Source organism: Mustela nigripes, chromosome 5, assembly GCF_022355385.1.
Source record: "Mustela nigripes isolate SB6536 chromosome 5, MUSNIG.SB6536, whole genome shotgun sequence".
NCBI classification, from domain to species: domain Eukaryota; kingdom Metazoa; phylum Chordata; class Mammalia; order Carnivora; family Mustelidae; genus Mustela; species Mustela nigripes.
The window spans coordinates 144268559-144287239 of NC_081561.1; the positions used below are offsets into that span (position 1 = coordinate 144268559).

The window sequence follows — 18681 nt, forward strand, 5'->3', positions numbered from 1 at the left end:
GTGTTAGATAACAATAATAATTCATTATGCAGATATTTAATCCTTGTTATTTACTCTTAATTCTTTCATCTCAGACTTACAATGAGAGATTTAGAAGGAAAAATCAGGGGGAGCAAGACGTTTAAATCCCTTAGCAGGAACTGCCTTTGATCCTAATCATCATTGCAGGCACCTTCCACCAGTTTGACGCTCCGCTAGGGCCCCCCCGGAAAGAGACCTGCAGGCGGTGAGCTCCAGTCGGCTCCTACCCCGAAGGCAGCTTCCCAGGCGCCCCGAGGGACCTGCAGACGGAACCCCCACGTCTGGCCGAGCGCCGCGCCCGCCGTGGGAACGCGCGACCCGGCCTTCGCCTCGGGAGGCGCGGGGGCGCGCACCACGGTCCCTGGAGAACTGGTCTCCAGCGGGCAGCCTGCCAAAGCACGAGCGGGGAGGGGGCGTGGAACACACACTTCTACTCCTGGCCCACGGCGGGCACGGCGAGGCCCACGGCGGGCACGAGGAAGCCCACGGCGGGCACGGCGAGGCCCACGGCGGGCACGAGGAAGCCCACGGCGCGGGCTGAGGACGGGCGAGCACGGCCGCCCTGACACTGACAGTTGACACCGGCGGACACCCTGGGGGTCCCTGTCCGCCGAGGCCCGGCGGGGCGGCGCAGAGACGCTGTACCTGGCAGGCACTCACGTACCTATCATGGTCACTGCGCAGGTGGAGGCTGCCGGGCATGGAGTGACCTACGCGGGAACCGCACCCGCACGTGCCGCCCACCAGAGTGGCTCCGGGGTTCAATCTTCCAGCGCTCGCCTCCCCTGAGGCCGGCTGTCGGCATGCGCACGCGCGGACGACGCGCCGCCAGAGGCCTTCTGGGAGTCGTAGTTTTGCCGCGTAGTTTCTCGTCACCCCGCCCGCCGGCCGCCGCCCCCCGCTCGCCGCCCGCCTTCCGCAGGCCGCCTTCCGCCGCCGTTCCGGATTCAGGCCCAGGAAGCGTACGTCACGGGGGACGGGGCCGCTGCGCCGCAGTGTTGACGCGTCGCCTAGCAACCAGGAGGCTCACCTCTGGAAGCGTGTTGCCGCTCTCGCCGCGGTCCTTCCCTCTTCCCGCCCCGCCCCGCCCTCGACTCCCCGCACCTCGGAGCTGCCGAACATCTGGATCAACCTGGGCGCTGCGAGGGGTTGAGTTTCTACCAGTAACGCGCCTTTTTACATTTTCTCCCGAACTCCTCCTCACGTCCGTAAAACCCACTGACTCTTGTGCTACACGTTTTATGAGAACAAGACATTTCCTAGGAAGATGGTGGCAGAAAAAGAGACCCTGAGCTTAAACAAATGCCCAGACAAGATGCCGAAGAGGACCAAGCTGCTGGCACCGCAGCCGCTGCCGGGGCACCAGCCTCACTCCCTGGTTTCTGAGGGCTTCACAGTCAAAGCCATGATGAAAAACTCGGTCGTAAGTGATCTTCCTGCCTTGAATGCCCTCGCTCCGAGTCCGGGGACGCCGGGCGATAGATGCTGGCCGGTCCTCTGGTGGATTCCGAGTCTGTGTGCTGGGTGGTCTTTGGCAAAAATGGCAATTCCGCCGCAGACGGTGCCCAGCAGAGAGCGGAGGTCCCGCTAGGTTGTAGGAAGGGTCGATCCCACCCGCAAGCACCTTCCCAATAACCCCTGATTTCCAGACCACCCCGAATTACTCTTAAACTATCGACGCGGAAATACAAAAGAGCCTCTTATCGATTCCTAGTGGAGCCCCCCCGCCCCCCAGCAAAGGGCCTTCTAGAAGGCAAGTTCTTAGAAATCATAAACTCTTGCAGAATTTGACGTGTGCTGATGCACACCTGGAAGCATGAACTGATTAAATCACCTACAATAAAAAAAAATCTCATCAATTCAACCTAAGAAATTTTAGACTATCCCTGCATTTACTCTTAACAACCCTCTTTCTTACAATGTAACATCAGCCTGTTAGAGCTAGGCAATTTCATATGAAGTCTATTTCCAGGCCTTTTAAATGATAATTTTTTTTAAAAGTTGAAGATTCAGTTCAAGTATTTCTATTACTATAATTTGTATTTCATTTCTATTATTTGCAGTAGTAAAATTAAAATATTCTCAATACTATTGTGGGGGGAAGGTTTAAAATGCACACAAGTGATTTAGCTACATGCCATGATAGGTTTTAAAAAAAAACTTTAATATTTGTTAAACAGTTTTAAATTTGGTATGCTAAACCAGGTTTTACCTCTGACTGACTAAGCCAGCCCCTGTCTGGGAATGAGATATTAATAATAAATGCAGCTTTCAAATTTGTACAATTTACACTCTGGGAGCATCTGACTTATTGTATAGTAGCTCATTATGTTAAATGAATAGTGTTGCTTTCCAGTATCACATTATTTCTTTTACATAAGTGTTGCAAGTCTAATATATACCGTATTCTTAAACCCCATCCTTCACCTACATGAATGAAACAGATAACTTCTAGATTCCTAGGTCAGATTGCCATAGTGCTACACAACATGATATTTGAATTATTGGAATGTGTGTCAGTTGGCTTACAATAGTGAAAATTTGTGGAAATAGACTAAAACTCAGGCTTGTTGTGGTTGCAGTCCTTTTGCAGGGTTTTCACATAAATCGGTGGTCATGGGGGTCAAGATGACTCACTTATCAGCAATATAAAATACTACAACCATTCAAGCTAATTATTTGTTTTTTCTTCGACACAGTATTTCTAATTATAATCTTGGTCATGTTTTCAGTGTTATATTTATTCACAGACATGTAGAAAATTTGTCAGATTCTCTCTTTACTAAATTTATGTTTATAACCATGTTTGTTTTCTAACATAGCCTTATACCTAAAGTCATAGTTCCTGGAAAATCAAATAATTCCACTATTACGAAATGAAGTAAATATGCTTACAAAACTAAAATAACAAAAACCATTGTGAAGCAGCCTTCTTTATAAACAACTTATTTGAGTTAAATATCTCCTTATATTTGTATTTTTAGGGAAAGTCTCTTAAAGTAATAGCTGTATTTCCAGGAAAACCCTCAAAACAAATGTGTCTTTCACCTCATTTAGTGGGAAATTACAATTTATAGATGAAAGCATTATCCGCTCATTCATTCATTCAATCAGCAACCCCTTATCCCTCTCCCACTCCCTCTCTCTCTCTCTCTATTTTTTAAAAATATTTTATTTGTTTATTTGACAGAGAGCTAGAGAGAGAGCACACGTAAGCAGAGCGGCAGGGAGAGGGGGAGAGAGAGCAGCAGGCTCTGCACTGAGCAGGGAGCCCGATGCGGGGCTCAATCCCAGGAACCCTAGAATCACTACCCGAGCCGAAGGCAGCCGCTTAACTACTGAGCCACCTGGGTGCCCCCCCCCCTTATTTTTTTTTTGGTTAGCTAACCCAAGAACCAATAACTTGCTAGCCATAGGCACAGTTGTGAAGATTTGGTATCAGCAAATCAAAGTCCCTGTCCTTCATCCTCCGAGGAGAATGACCATACAATAATAAAGTCTTGATAATAGAAAGATAACTGTTTATACAAAAGGGCTTCAGTGGTGTAGGAAATAAAACATTTCCTTTTCATATTCAATATTTACATTTCATCATTTCTGTCTTCAGCAGCATAAACCTTTTGGCATTAAAAAGTCAGAGTAGCTCTCTTTCTTAAGGTTTTTTTCTATTCAGAAAACAATGTGCCAGTCTCCAGCTTTTCTAAATTACAACCTCTGTCCCAAAGCTGACACCTAAGTCATTTTTCCAGTGTTGGGGCTCACCTTCAGTTACCTTTCAAACACTTGCTAATTAAGCAAGTCACCACCCAGTGCTCTTCCACAAAAGACAAACACAGCTAAACCCTAAAGAGTTCTGTGGGCACTCTGGGTGTTTGAGAATGCTTTAGTAACATAAGTAAATACACTTGATCGTAAACAGATTTGATCAGATGGGCTGTACAAACAGATCCCTATTTAAACAGTCATAATCTGTGTATAGGAATAAAAATATTTCTAAAGTAAGAATAAACATAAATGGCCAGTTTTTAAGACTCATTATCAGATATTTCTCTTCCTTTACTTCCTTGAAATTGTTGCGTTCTGTGTGAAAACAAGCAAGGAGAAAGTTACTGAAATCAGAGACTAATAATCAAATTCATATTGTTATATTTGCCTAAGAAGACCGATAGGACATACAGAATTTGAAGATTTCATAGTCCAGTTTCCTTTTAAAGGCCTTGTTTCATGGTATGTTAGAACCTATAACCAGAAACCAGTAGCTCGGTGTTTCATTGGTTTAATCTCAACTGACAGTAGGTGCTTTCCGTGCTAATACACTTTATCATAAAGCAAGTTAAGATTCAGACCCAGAGTTATGATGATACAGAAGTTGACTTCAACCGAAGCTTTGTACTGTAGCTTTCCTTTTCTATAAACTATAGGTGTTTTATGTTCAAAGCTTAGGGGAATGGAAGAAATAATTATTTAATACTACTTTACTTATAGAGAGATGTTTATACTTACCAATCATATATTCATTCAACACATAGTGGTAATGGTCAATATTTATAAATTATGTATTAAGATATCAATTTGGCTGCTTTAACAGAGTCCAAATAACCATAGTTTAACTAAGAAGGAAGTTGTTTCTGTTACATATAAGTCCAAGTTTGTTGAGCACTACTTGTGTATTCTTGCTTTATATCCTGTAGGATGATGCCATGGGTCAAGGTGGTCTTACCACTACCTGGGTCAAATCACCACCCCCAGAAAGAAGGAAAGAAAAAGCAGAGAGCTTCCTTTTAGAGGAAAGACCCAAACACTATACCCCACTTCCATTCACATCCCAGTGGCCAGAATTTGGTCATTAGCCTATATTTTCCCTTTTTATAAAATCTTAAGAAAAATTGACCCTTGACACAACTCTCAGGCCCCCATATCTGTTTCATCAGGAAAGGGGCTATGAAAATTTTATACGTGCAAAAGGGCATAATCTCTAACACCTACTTCAGGCATGGGGAGAGAAAAGCGGGTCAGGATCAGACTACAAGAAGAGGCAGGAAGAAATGGAGGACCAGCGGCTTCATTAGGAATGCATGTCCTAAAATTTGCACTTGTCACTCAAGTTCAAATCCATTGCCAAAACTTGCTCTTATGACCGCACCAGTTGTAGGAGAGACTGGAAAATGGAGTCTGTCTGGTAGCTCATGTCCAGCTAAAAACTTGAGGCATTTTATTAGTGTAATAAACAGAAAAAGAGAAATTGGGGGATAATTAGAAATGTCCACCACCAGTGCTAAGCATGCTATATTGCTGATGAGAAGGAAACAGATGAGTGAAATAATTATAGTTCGTGTAAATACACATCTGTGGTACGGCTTACAGATGTTTGCTCAGTATAGTGGAAGTACTAATGATGAGGGGACCAAGTGATAATAAGCTGACTGAGATCCTTGTCACCTGTCCGGATTTTTACAATACCATCCAAACTGGTCTCTAGCTTCCTTCCATCATTGGTCGTTTGTGTCATCTATCAGTATTACTACATTCATCTTTCCAGTACAAAGTTCCCTTCTCATCACTGGTAGGTACCTCCACAGGACAGCAGGGTCTTCTGTGATGCAATCCCATGCTAAGGTTTTAATTTCATCTCCCCCTATGCTCATTTCCTTCTGCCAGATTAAATCTGTAACTCTTCATTGTTGTGATTCACTTATATTGTTCCCTTTGCTTGAATGCCCTCCCCCTACACCTGCGCACCCTCGTTCATTCAGAACTCATGCCCAAGTATCTACTGATCACTGACTGCGCCAAGCACCGTTTTCCGTGCTGGGAGTTTAGAAATCAGGAAGCGGTAGAACCCATGCTGTGAAGGAGCTCAGGTTTTGTGGCTAGCTCAAACACCCACTGCTTCAGGACAACTGCCCTAATTCTCCCTCTTTGCCAACCCAGATGGAAAGTTATCCTTTGCTCATTGTTTTCTACTTTTTGTGATAGTTTGACTCGTGTTTTACCTCCTATAACTTCCCTGTGAGGGGAGAACACACGACTAACTAATTTTTTCATCCTAAGCAGCACCTAACAGTGTTCTAAGTATCTGATGAATGGAGGTAAGCAAATCTACCCTTTCGTCCTGTTTCATGGGCGCCCTCTTTCTGTTGCTATCATAGTCATTTGTCTTTAGACTGGGTTTTTTGTTTGTTTGTTTTTTAACCCCTCTCCCCTAATTAAGGAGCTCAGGAGATGCCTTTAAAACTCAGCCAGATCAAGGCATTTCTTATCACAAACCCTTCAATGGCTCTTCATCTCAGAGAAAGCTAAAATTCTCATCCCCCTGTAAGGTCCTAAGTGGTATTTCAGTGTTTTCGTCCTCACTCATTCTGTCCCATCCACGGTGGTTTCCTTGCTGTCCTTGAATACGCAAGTTGCCCAGCTGGCTCAGTGCCTTTGCCCTTTCTGTAACCTCTAGTGGAAATGCGTTTCCCCCTTACATACCACCATCTCCTGGTCCTTCAGTTTTTTGTCGAAAATTAACGTTGCATTGACGGCTTCCGTGACTATTTAAAATTTCAGCCTCTTACTAATCTCTTCCATCCCTGCTCCAGTACACTCATCTTCTGTACATCTTGTGTTTTTCCGTAAATACTGACCACCCGCTAATGTTGATTTCGTTTATCCCAGGTCTTCTTCCGCTACAGAGTAAGATCCTTGAGGACAGGGAATTATTGCTATTTTACTCACTGCTGCATCTCTATCCCTAAGTTCCTGGCACATAAGAGGTGCTGGGGTTTTGTTGTTGTTGTTGTTGTTTGTTTGTTTGTTTTTGTCAAATAGATTAATGAATGACTACCTTTTAATCTATAATGGACAATTATCTTTGAATTAGCAGCTTTAAGAAAATGCTAATGGCATTATATAAACATAAAATATAGGAATTAGAATAATTTACAAATGTTTTATGCCATATTTTAACTACCTTATTATATAAGTTATCTATGTTCATTATAAAATGTTAAAGTAGTAAGGTTTAGAAAAGCTTTCTCTTATCTAAAAATTTTAGTTTTTTTCCCCCAAAATTCCTCTTAAAATTTTAATGTTCTATTTTAAAGCTTTGCTGTTTCCTGATTCGTTTTTGTTTGGGAAGTGGGATAGATAGTTTGGTTGTTTTTTGTTTGTTTGTTTGTTTGTTTGTTTGTTTTTTCCCCAGATGACCAGAGGGTTCTTACACGACCCTTTACATATAGTTAAACTAAATTATATAAAATATCTTCCTATTTAATGTGAATGACCTGGAAATGGTATACATATATTAAATATAGTAGCTTTTTTTTTTTAAGGAGAGAGAATTTTTTTTTAAAGATTTTATTTATTTATTTGACAGAGATCACAAGTAGGCAGAGAGGCAGGTAGGGGGTGGGAGGGAAGCAGGCTCCCTACTGAGCAGAGAGCCTGATGTGGGGCTCGATCCCAGGACCCTGGGATCATGACCTGAGCCAAAGGCAGAGGCTTTAACTCACTGAGCCACCCAGGTGCCTCTATAGTAGCTTTTTATATGTTTTGATATATATAGTCATTTTTATTCCATCTGAATTTCCAGCCCGTGTTATGAGGAGACAAGGCAGATTTTTTTTTTTCCCCACTTAGCACATAAATCTCAGACAACTTAATTTTTTTGTTGTGGTGGTTTCAGGACACTTACTAAATGGTAGAACAAGGAATGTAACTTAGATTTCTAGGTATTTCTGACTGGGACCAGTCCACTATTGCTCACATGTTTTTTAGACTTTAGTTGATCCATCATATGCCAACATAAATGTATCATTTGAATATCAAACCAATGACACTGGTCCAACACCCAGATCGTGAAACATATATTAACACAGAACTCCCTCAGCCCTTTTCCAATCACTGCCCAAATATACCCCCAAGTTCAATCTTCTGACAACAGATTTGCATCCATGGAATCCTAAAATCCAGAATTGTATTGTGTCTGGCCATTAAATTTGTGTGACTCACCCACATTATTGCATATGATTACAGACCCTCCATACTCATTCCTGTGTAATACTTTTGGGTGTCTATAGAACATTATGTATCTATTCTTCCACTAATGAGTTTTTGTGTGACCTCTAGGTTAGGAATGTAACAAATAGTGTTACTAGGAAAAATCTAATACATTTTTTTGGAGAAAATATGTATAAATGTCCCAGAATATACACCTGGGAATTTCCGAGCCCTGTGGTGTATATATGTTTGCTTCAGAAACTATGTCAAAATCATTTTCCAAATTTATTTTTCAGATTTAAACTCTTGCTAGTTCTACATGACAATATTGTTTACTCTATCTTCTAGTTGTTGTTCTCTTTATTTTGCATTTTAGGTATCCTAGTGGGTGTATAATATTATCTCATTGTGAATTTAATCCTAATTTTCGTTATGACTAATGAAGCTTAAAACTTTTAAAAATATATTTATTGGTCATTTGATTATCCTCTTCTGTGAGGTGTCTTTTCAAGACCTTTGGGTGTTTTCCTCATAACTTCATTTGGCTTATAAGCCATTTATTAAATGTATATGTTCCAAATATAGTTTCCCACTCTCAATTTCCTACCCATCCTCTTTTTTTTTTTTTTTTTTTTTTTTTTTTTGAGGGAGTGTGACGAGAGGCCTGGGGCGAAAGGGGAGAGAGGGTTAGGCAGAGGAAGAGAGAGAGAGAGTTCATCCCTCTGGTAACCAGTAGTTTGTTTCCTATAACTAGGAGTCTCTTTCTGTTTTGCTCTTTCATTTGTTTTGTTTTGATTCAGTATGTAAGTCAAATTATGCAATATCTGTTGTTATAAATTATTTCACTTAGTATAATACCCTGTGGGTCCATCCTTGTTGCAAATGGCAAGATTTCATTATCTTTCATAGCTGAGTAATATTCCAATTATATATCTCTCTCAAATCTCTTTTATCTATTCATCTATTGACAGACACAGGTTGTTTCCATCTGATAGCTATTGCTATTGTAAATAACACTACAATGAACATACAGGTATATATATCTCTTGAAATTATTTTTCATTTTCTTTGGATAAATACCTAGAAGTGGAATTGCTGGATCACATGGTAGTTTTAAGTTTTTTAAAAATCCCCATGCTGTTTTCCACAGTGGCTGTACGAACTTACTTTCCTACCAACAGTTTATGAGGGCTTCCTTTTCTCCATATCTTCCCCAACACTTTTTGTCTTTTTGATAATAACGGATCTGACAGGTGTGAAGTGATTACTTTATTCTGGTTTTAACTTGCATTTCCCTGATGATCAATACACTGAGCACAGAACATTGAACATCTCTTCATGTTCCTTTTGGCTATCTGTATGTCTTCTTTGGAAATAGGTCCATTCACGTCCTCTACCCATTTTTTAGTTGGGTTTTTGTTATTATTGTTGTTGCTATTAAGTTGTATAAGTTCTTTGTATATTTTGGCTACTAACCCTCTTTATATCACATATGTTTTACAGATATTTTCTACTAGTCATGGGTTGCCTTTTCATTTTGTTCTTGGTTTTGTTTGCTGCATAAAACCTTTTTAAATCTTTTTTTTTTTTTAAGATTTTATTTATTTATTTGACAGAGAGAGATCACAAGTAGCAGAGAGGCAGGCAGAGAGAGAGAGGAGGAAGAAGGCTCCCTGCTGAGCAGAGAGCCCGATGCGGGACTCGATCCCAGGACCCTGAAATCATGACCTGAGCCGAAGGCAGTGGCTCAACCCACTGAGCCACGCAGGTACCTCTGCATAAAAGCTTTTTAGTTTAATGCAGTTGCATTTGCTTATTTCAGCTTTTGTTGCCCATACCTGAGAAAACTGGTCCAAAAAATATTGCTAAGACCTATGTCAAAGAGCTTATTCCTGTGCTTTCTTCTAGTGATTTTATTATTTTAAGTCTTACTTTCAAGTCTTTAATCTATTTTTAATTTCTTTTTGTAGGCATAAGACAATGGTCCAGTTTCACTTTTTTGCATACTAGTCCAATTTTCCCAGCACCATTTATAGAAAATACTGTATTTTCTCCATTGTATCATCCTTGCCTTCTTTCTCATAGATTATTTGGCCATATGTGCGTATGTGTCTATTTCTAGACACATTCTATTCGATTGATCTACATGTGTATTTTTGTGCCAGTAGCATACTGTTTTGATTACTATAGCTTTGTAGTATTGTTTGAAATCAGAGAGCATGATGCCTCTTGCTTTATTCTTCTTTCTCAAGAACGCTTTGGCTATTTGAGCTGTGTTGTCGTTTCATACAAATTTTTGGATTCTTTGTTCTAATTTTATGAAAAATACCACCGTATTTTATTGCAGATGGCACTGAATCTCATAGATTGTTTTGGGTAGTGTGGGCATTTTAACAGTATTCTTCCAATTTATGAGCATGATATGTCATTTCATTTATTTGTGTCATCAATTTTTTTTCATCAACGTCTTATATGTTGGTTTTTGGTTTTATTTTTTCAGATTGTATTTATTTGAGAGAAAGACCCATAGCAAGAGAGAGCAGAGCAGGAGGGAGGAGCAGAGAGAGAAGCAGTCTCCCTATTGAGCAGGGAGCCCCACATAGGGCTTAATCCCAGGACCCCAGTAGGATCATGACTTGAGGCAAAGGCTTAACCAACCAAGCCACCCAGGCACCCCAGTGCCTTACAGTTTTCAGAGAACAAGTCTTTCATCTTTTGGTTAAATTTATTCCTAGGTATTTTATTCTTTTTAATGCAACTGTAGGTGGAACTGTTAATTTGTTTTTGATGGCTCATTATTAGCATATAAAAACATGACCAATTTCTGTTAATTTTTTACCTTGAGATTTATTGAGTTCATTTATTAGTTCTAATAATTTTTTGGTGGCACTTTTGTGGTTTTCTATATATAGTATCATCTGCAGTTTCTTTTTTCTTATCAATTCAGATGTCTTTTTATTTCTTTTTCTTGCCTAATTGCTGTGGCTAGGACTTCCAAAACTATTTTGAATAAAAATGGTAAAAATAAAGTGGGCATCTTTGTGGTCTTCAAGGAAAGGCTTTCAGCTCTTCACCATTGAATATGTTAGCTACATATGGCCTCTATTATGCTGAGCCAGATTCCTTATATACTTACTTTGTTGAGAGTTTTTATCATATATGGGCGTTGAATTCTGTCAAATTGTTTTTCTGCACCTATGAGATGATAATGTAATTTTTGTTTTAGTTTTGTTCATGTGGTGTTTCATGTTGACTGATTTCTGGGTGTTGAAGCATCCACTTCTGGAATAAATCCCACTTGGTTGTGGCATGTGATCCTTTTAATACATTATTTAATTCAGTTTGCCAATATTTTGTTGAGGATTTTTGCATCTATATTCATCAAACATATTGGCCCAAGATTTTCTCTTTTTGTGGTGTGTTTTTCTGGTTTTGTTATCAGGGTAATTCTGGCTTTGTAAAATGAGTTTGGAAGCATTCTTTTCTCTTTCATTTTTTTAATGATTTGAAAAGGATAACTACAAACTCTTTTAAAGGATGGGTAGAATTCACCTGTGAAGCTGTCTGGTCATAGACTCTTGTGTTTTGAGAATTTTTAAGTTAATGATTAAATTGTATTATTTGTAATCAGTCTGTTAAGATTTTCTGTTTCTTCATGATTCAGTCTTAGAAGATTATGTGTTTCTAGAAATTTATGTCTTCTAGATGTTGCAATTTGTTGGTGCGTAATTATTTACAGTAATCTCTAATGATTCTTTGTATTTCTGTGGTATCAATTACAACTTCTCTTTGGGTTTGGTAGCAAACCCTGAGATGGCAAACTAACTGACTGTTCCAGGCACATAAGTAGGATAAAGAAGAGGGCCTGGGGCCAGGTGTGCTGCTGGTGGTGATAGGCCTCAAATCAACTCCACTTTTGTTATGCATGTTGTTACCTCAAAGAATCAGGATTAGAAAGGAAATGTAGAGTTTCAATATCTAGGGCAGTGACATTTACAGGCATTGTGTGATTAGAACTACTTGTGTTCATGACCTGCAGGCAGGGAGTAGGTGACCATTAAGGATTTATATCTAACCTAAGTTAAGCATCTGTCCCCTGGGGGATAGCATTGGGCCACAATGAGGATCTGACTGTTTTCAGCCCAGAAATTTAAAAAGAGACCCAGTTTTCTGGTCACTGCTTTGCTTCTCAGCTAACCTCTTCCAAGGAGGATTGTGTTTGTTGCTACCCTGGCATTGTGAATTCCCACATTCCCCCCTTTCTTATTCTTTGCAGGTTGGAGGTCTTGCTGCAGTTGTGCCAGGTACAAATCTCGAGCTTCTCCTGTTGGGGGAAAGCACTTTTATTGAGGCTTTGCAAACTAAAAAAAGAAGCAATAGACAAATGAGTAAAATAATGGACAGTCGATGAGTCCCCATCTGGTATTAGAAAACCAGTTTTTTGGGGTTTAACCATTGTAGATTTTGACAAGAAAATACCCTAGGTTTTTTGGCTATGCTCATGTTCATTAATGGTGAGAGAAGATAAAATCTGTTTTTTTAAGTTGTGAATGTCTAAGGTTAAATTGTCATGAAGGAATCCTTGAAGATGCTTCTTAATTCTTCCCGGATCGTGTTGAGTACCGTTCCTTATGGGCCTTATGTGCCCAGTCACAATTAAGATCCTGGCAAAAAGCCAGGGCCTCCTGTTTCTCTCCCAAGTATGCTATTGCTACTTCCATCAGTTGGAATCTCTCTGACAAATTTTTTTTTAAGATTTTATTTATTTATTTGACAGAGACAGCGAGAGAGGGATCACAAGCAGGGGGAGTGGTAGAGGGAGAAGCAGTTTTCCTGCTGACCAGGGAGTCTTATGTGGAGATGAATCCCAGGACCCCAGGAACATGACCTGAGTGGAAGGCAGCTGCTTAAAGATTGAGCCACCCAGGTGCCCCTCCCTAACAATTTTTTATTGATCGTCTGTTGTAATTGGAATTCTCAGGTTTCATTATATGCAATTTGATCAATACGTTGGGTGGTTTGGAGTGTATGGGTGAGAGTAGCTATGGCAACACTAGTGGTTGTCAAAATGGAGTTAGCTGCTACCATGCCTGCAATGAGCAGGCCTAGAAACATGCATCGCCTTTTTGATTCATTAAGTGCCTGATGAAGAATGCTGAGAATGCTGATTTAGATTCCTCCCAAGGCCTAGTAAGGAGGACCGGGATAAAGGAAAGAGGCTGTCTTCTTAAAACAAAGATGGGAGTAGCTTTTTGGTAAGTAATGTAATTACTTATGCTGCATAATGTGCTTTCCTCCTTTGGAGGTCTTGATAAAGTAGCGTCTAACCTCCGTAGATAGGGATATATTGGCTCCATTATAAGGAAACATAATGGTGTGGTATACAGTGTTGAATATAATCAGTAAAGTTCTTATGAAAAATCATGTTGTAACTACCTGAGGAATTGTAATATTCCCAATGCCACACAGAGAGAGGGGGGAAATACATGTCCTAGCCTCCAGAGGGACATTTGAATTGGGAAAGTTAAGGCCTCCTTCGCACCAGATTCTAGGAGAGGCTGCTCTGCGCATCCAGTCTCCATTGCTAGCTGGATGGATTTTAATCTCTGTCTCATTAGCTATTAGACATCCTCTTGGACTCTGGTGTGTAATAGTATTATTATCTAGATTAAGGGTATTGGGTTAAGAATTCAACATATCTCCCAAGTTACCCTCTCTGAAGATATGGTCCATTTAGTACTTTTCTTAAAGATGAAAAGAGAGGAGTAGCTTTTATTATCGGTCTGATTGCCAGTGCCAGATAATGCCAATGGAGATAATGCTTAATTGACTGTTTTTGTTGGTGCCTTTAGGCACAAAATGTAACCAAATTTGGGAGGAGACAGTAATGCAAAGAGGATCATACAGAGAAGTGCAGATGGGAAGAACTGTGGCATATAAATTTACATTATATGGTATGGAAGCCCAGAAGGAGCCGTTAAGCTGGGGTTGGGAAAAGGCGAAGGAGGTTTCTCCTACCCAGTTAGAGTTATTGCTGAGCACAAAAAAGGCACATCAGCTCACACTAAGGGTTTCCAGCAGGGCGGGTTAAGCATGTATGCCCAGTAGTTAGTGGCCATAGCTCCTGGAATGAAAGAGTATGATATACTCCTCATGACAGAAGTTGCACTTAAAACTGAGAGCATGGCAGGAACATTTACAGGTGTGGGGCCTTACCCTGTGGGACTTCTTCAGATATCTAAGTAGTTTTCTTAAGGTCTCTGCAGTTCATTCCTGTTGCTTGTTGTGCTCTCTGTAGCAGGTGGTTTCTGGGGTTGGGGTTCGCTTAACTTAACCTGACTCATCTGTGGGATTGGGTTTGGGCTGTGACAAGCCATGATATGGCTTGAAGTTCTGTGTCAGGAGCCAAGGTGGTCCTTCCCATGAGGAGACACAAGCATATCCTCTTCCCCAAGTGTTGAGCTCATGGGTGCGTTGCCATAGACTTGAGTTAGGGTCTTCCCATAAGACTAAGAGTTGTAGTCCTGGATATTCTCGTGGGAAATGTTTTAATGCTGGTGTTAAAAATTGGTCATTCAAATTAAGAAGGTTTAGAGTTAAGAGTGCCTTATATAATCATGAGGAGGGGGTCTGGATTACTTAGACCTGTATTTCCCCTCTTTTGTTTATTTAACATGTGTTTAAGGGTGGGGTGTGCACGTTCAATAACAGCTTGTCCTTGTGGGTTATAAGGGATGCCTGTACGATGCATGATTCCCCCCAAAATGTTATTTATTTATTTATTTACAGCTCGTTGGTCACATCTGAGTTTACGCATGTCTCTCTCAAATATGACATTTTAGTCAAAGCCTTGGTAAAATAACCACTGTTTTCAATGGTGTCCTGTTATAAGGAGAACAGATTGTTACTGAACTTATGTAAATGACTAGGATTGCCATGAAGAAATACTGAGAGACCTTTGAATTTTGGAGGGTTTAGGTAGAGAGAAAAGTTAAATGCTTTAATTTGTTTTATTTTTTAAAGATATGTAATTGTATTCCTGTTTTTAGTTTCATATGATTGTAATTTATGAGTGATTCTTTTTCCCATTGGTTGGAGCTTTATGATCATGTTTTGACTATGGTTTTTTGTTGTTGTTGTTGTTAACAGATTTGTTGCTTGATGGTTGTGTTATTTCATTTCTACAGTTTTGGTTCCTTGGAATTTATTAGTTATCATTGTAGTCTAGAATAAGATATTTTCTGGAAATATTCTTTGGAAACTTGAAAATAGACATTTTTTGTCCATAGTTATTCTGGATTGTTAATAGCAGATAATTTATTTAACTTCAGCTTATTATAGAAACCATCTATATAAACATATTTTCACTATTTGATAATATAGGTCATGAATAATAAGGCTCAGATCTATCTTAAACCAATCTGAAGTAGGCAGATAAGATTTGGTATTTCCTCTTGTTTCTTTTCTATATCCATATTTAATAGTCCATAGGACAGTACCTTCTTCTACTTTGTCTGAATGGAAGGTTTAAAAACACAACTGCTTGCTAAAAATGCACTTATTAAATGTTCTTGATTCTTGTCAAGGATTTTGATAAGTAAGGAGAAAAATGCAAAAGAAAACAAGTTACAGGGGCACCTGGGTAGCTCAGTGGGTTAAAGCCTCTGCCTTCTGCTCAGGTCATGATCCCAAGAGTCCTAGGATTGAGCCCTGGTATTGGGCTCTCTGCTCAGCAGGGAGCCTGCTTCCTCCTCTCTCTCTGCCTGTTTCTCTGTCTACTTGTGGTCTCCCTCTGTCAAATAAATAAATAAAATCTTAAAAAAAAAAAAGAAAGAGAGAAAAAGAAAACAAGTTACAAACAAGAATTGGAAAACAGTGCAGGAGACATACCAAATAACTATTTCAGGAGTTCCTGAAAATGACCTAATGATAGCTAACAATTTTAATCAAATTTACTTGAAGGACCCAGAATTTTGGAACTTGTCTATAGTATCCCAATTATTTGATTTGCTGGAAAAAAAATTTATATTTTCAATATATTTTGTATTCTATGGCCTTAAAATGAAAATTTTAACAGAGAATTCAAGAAGACCTACTGATTTTTGTTACTGCTTAATAAGAATCAACTTAAAAATTAATCTGCCACTTTGGAGGGTTGTGCAGACACATCATCAATCACATGGTGACTAAGTTTTGGTGAGAAGCATGACAAATTTTAATGCATAGCGTGACCACTGGTTTTGTTGGAGATTAAAAATGAGGCAAGAGGATTTTAGGTTTAGTATTTAGCATCAAAGAATTGAAATGGTAAAGCATTTATAAGCTAATTCAGTTCATCTATGGTAGAGAAGAAGTATTATGTTTAGCGGGAGATTTATTAAGATTTCCATATACATGTCATAGCCTAAAAAAAATTTTAAGATATTACTTATGGGGGCGCCTGGGTGGCTCAGTGGGTTAAAGCCTCTGCCTTCGCTCAGGTCATGATCCCAGGATCCTGGGATCAAGCCCCGCGTCGGGTTCTCTGCTCAGCAGGGAGCCTGCTTCCTCCTCTCTCTGCCTGTTTCTCTGTCTACTTGTGATCTCTGTCTGTCAAATAAATAAATAAAATCTTAAAAAAAAAAAGATATTACTTATGAATTTTATTACTTACCAAAGCCACTGCCATTTAGGAAAAAGCATGTGAATTTATTATATCATAAAGAATAAATTATGTTGTATAAATAATAATTTATACTTTAGAATTATCCTCTAAAACCAATTCAAATTAAAGACATCAATGTAGCAGAGGTTAGAGAAAGTAAGACTAGAAAAAATATGATTATATAATAAATGCCAAATAAAATAATGATTAAAAGATAGATTATGGCGAACTACCTTCCTTTTGTGGTTTTTATTTAGAAGAGAATCCATGGAGAAATATATACCACAGATTATTCTAAATTAAGGTAGTTAAGAATAAAGAGTCCCCAAGACAAACAGTAAATTCTTAACCAAATCTTCTGTGTCCTGCACTTTGTATAAAAAAGAAATCAGTTATTTTACATAATAAAACTGTAACTTTATTTCAAAAACAAGCAGGTAACACACAATTAAATGCCTTCACATGAACATAAAAAAAGTATTTTAAATTAGCCCACATTATATTTAAGTATATTTTAGAATTTATATAATTAGTGATTATTAAAACAGAAAAGCAACAATTGTATAAAATAAATAATAGTCATTTTGTTATTTAGTTATTTATCTTTTAGAAAAAATCCCTTACTTATTTTCCCAAAAATTTAGATTTATTCATGTATTTAGAGATTGAGAGAGAGAGAGAGAGAGAACTCGCCCATGAATGAGGAAGTGGCAGAGGGGAAGAATCTTCACTGAGGCTCTTGCATTGGGCTCCTTGATCAGCAGAGAGCCAGCTTCGCCCTCTCTTCTGCTGCTCCCCCTGCTTGTTCTCTCTCTCTCTGTAAAATAAATAAATAAAATCTTAAAATAAAGTAAAATAAATGTTTAGTCTCCTGTTAGGAAAAGCATGGGCTAATATCCCCCTGGGAAGGGTGGGGAACATTCTGGAGAGCAGATATTAAGCACCCTGAAAAGTTCTGTCTACTGCCAGGCCTATGTTGACAAGTTGAACTTGTTATTTCAACTTCTAATATTCTATAAAATAATTAGTTAAATTTGTTAATGTCACTCTGTTTTGTAATAGATCTCACCTTTATCCCTGGCCAGTCACCCACAAATAAGTGATATTTGTCTTTGAGGAAAGTAGATTGAAGCAAATCTGCTGAAATTTATTAAAATATTGGAAAATGAACTCAGAACTTATATGCAGTTTACAGTAGAAGAGCCGCATAATGTCCTTTACACTGTCAATGGCTTTTCAGACTGAAAATTATTTCTTCAAGTCTCATTGTGACAGAGGCACAGGTTGGTAGGTAAAGTTGTAAAGATTGGCTTATAAGGGCTTCTCAGACCCTACCCCATGCCTGCTCCCTGTCCCCAAACCCACATTCTTTCAATTCTAATTAAGTATTTCTTATTTTAAATCTGTAAATAATATGCTTGTACTGCAACTTCCTTTTTTAAAAAAGATCTTAATTGAGGTACTGACAATAAACTACATATATTAAAGCACAGAAGTAGGAATATTTTGATATACACATACAACTGTAAAGCCATCACAACAATCAAAATAATGAGCATATCTACCATTTCTGTGTTTCCTTTTTGCCTCTTTGTAATCCCTCTCATGCTCCTTCTCCCACCTCTAGTCAACCAGTGATCTGCTCTCCATCATATGAGTATGCATTTTTTAGAATTTTATATAAATGGAATTATACAAACTATACTTCATTTTTTTTGTTTTTTCTTAGCATAATTATTGAGATGCATCCCTGTTGCATGTATCGATACTTTATTCCTTTTTGTTTCTAGAAACACTCTACTTGTGTGAACCTCGCACAATTTGTTTAACCACTCACTGTTGGTGGGCATTTAGGTGGTTGTTTCCAGTTTGTGGTTGTTGAAAACAGTGACTATGAACATTGGTGCACAAGTCTCTGTATGGATTTGAGTTTATTTCTCTTGGTTAAATACCTAGGAGTGGACTAGTTGCACCAACTGTCAAGAGGCTGAGAGGATCAAAACCACATCATGTCAGCATTACCCCCAGCTGGT

The 18681-nt window shown here is 39.1% G+C and overlaps 2 protein-coding genes across 6 annotated transcripts in view; one reads left to right on the plus strand and one right to left on the minus strand.

Annotated features, from left to right (window-relative positions):
* Positions 1-831, minus strand: part of PRKN (parkin RBR E3 ubiquitin protein ligase) — a 1295868-nt gene extending 1295037 nt beyond the window's left edge. Inside the window, exon 1 of one of the 3 annotated variants that reach the window (XM_059401391.1) lies at positions 686-828. In XM_059401391.1, the coding sequence (XP_059257374.1) occupies positions 686-692 (7 nt within the window). In that variant the 5' untranslated portion in view covers positions 693-828. Of the gene's footprint in view, positions 1-685 lie in introns of all 3 variants that reach the window. The other 2 variants (XM_059401390.1, XM_059401392.1) reach the window with 2 other exon arrangements.
* A 126-nt stretch (positions 832-957) lies between these two features.
* The window catches only part of PACRG (parkin coregulated), a 495970-nt gene continuing 478246 nt past the window's right edge, over positions 958-18681 (plus strand). Inside the window, exon 1 of one of the 3 annotated variants that reach the window (XM_059401397.1) lies at positions 958-1444. In XM_059401397.1, coding sequence (XP_059257380.1) covers positions 1289-1444 — 156 coding nt within the window. In that variant the 5' untranslated portion in view covers positions 958-1288. The remainder of the gene's footprint in view (positions 1445-18681) is intronic. The other 2 variants (XM_059401396.1, XM_059401398.1) reach the window with 2 other exon arrangements.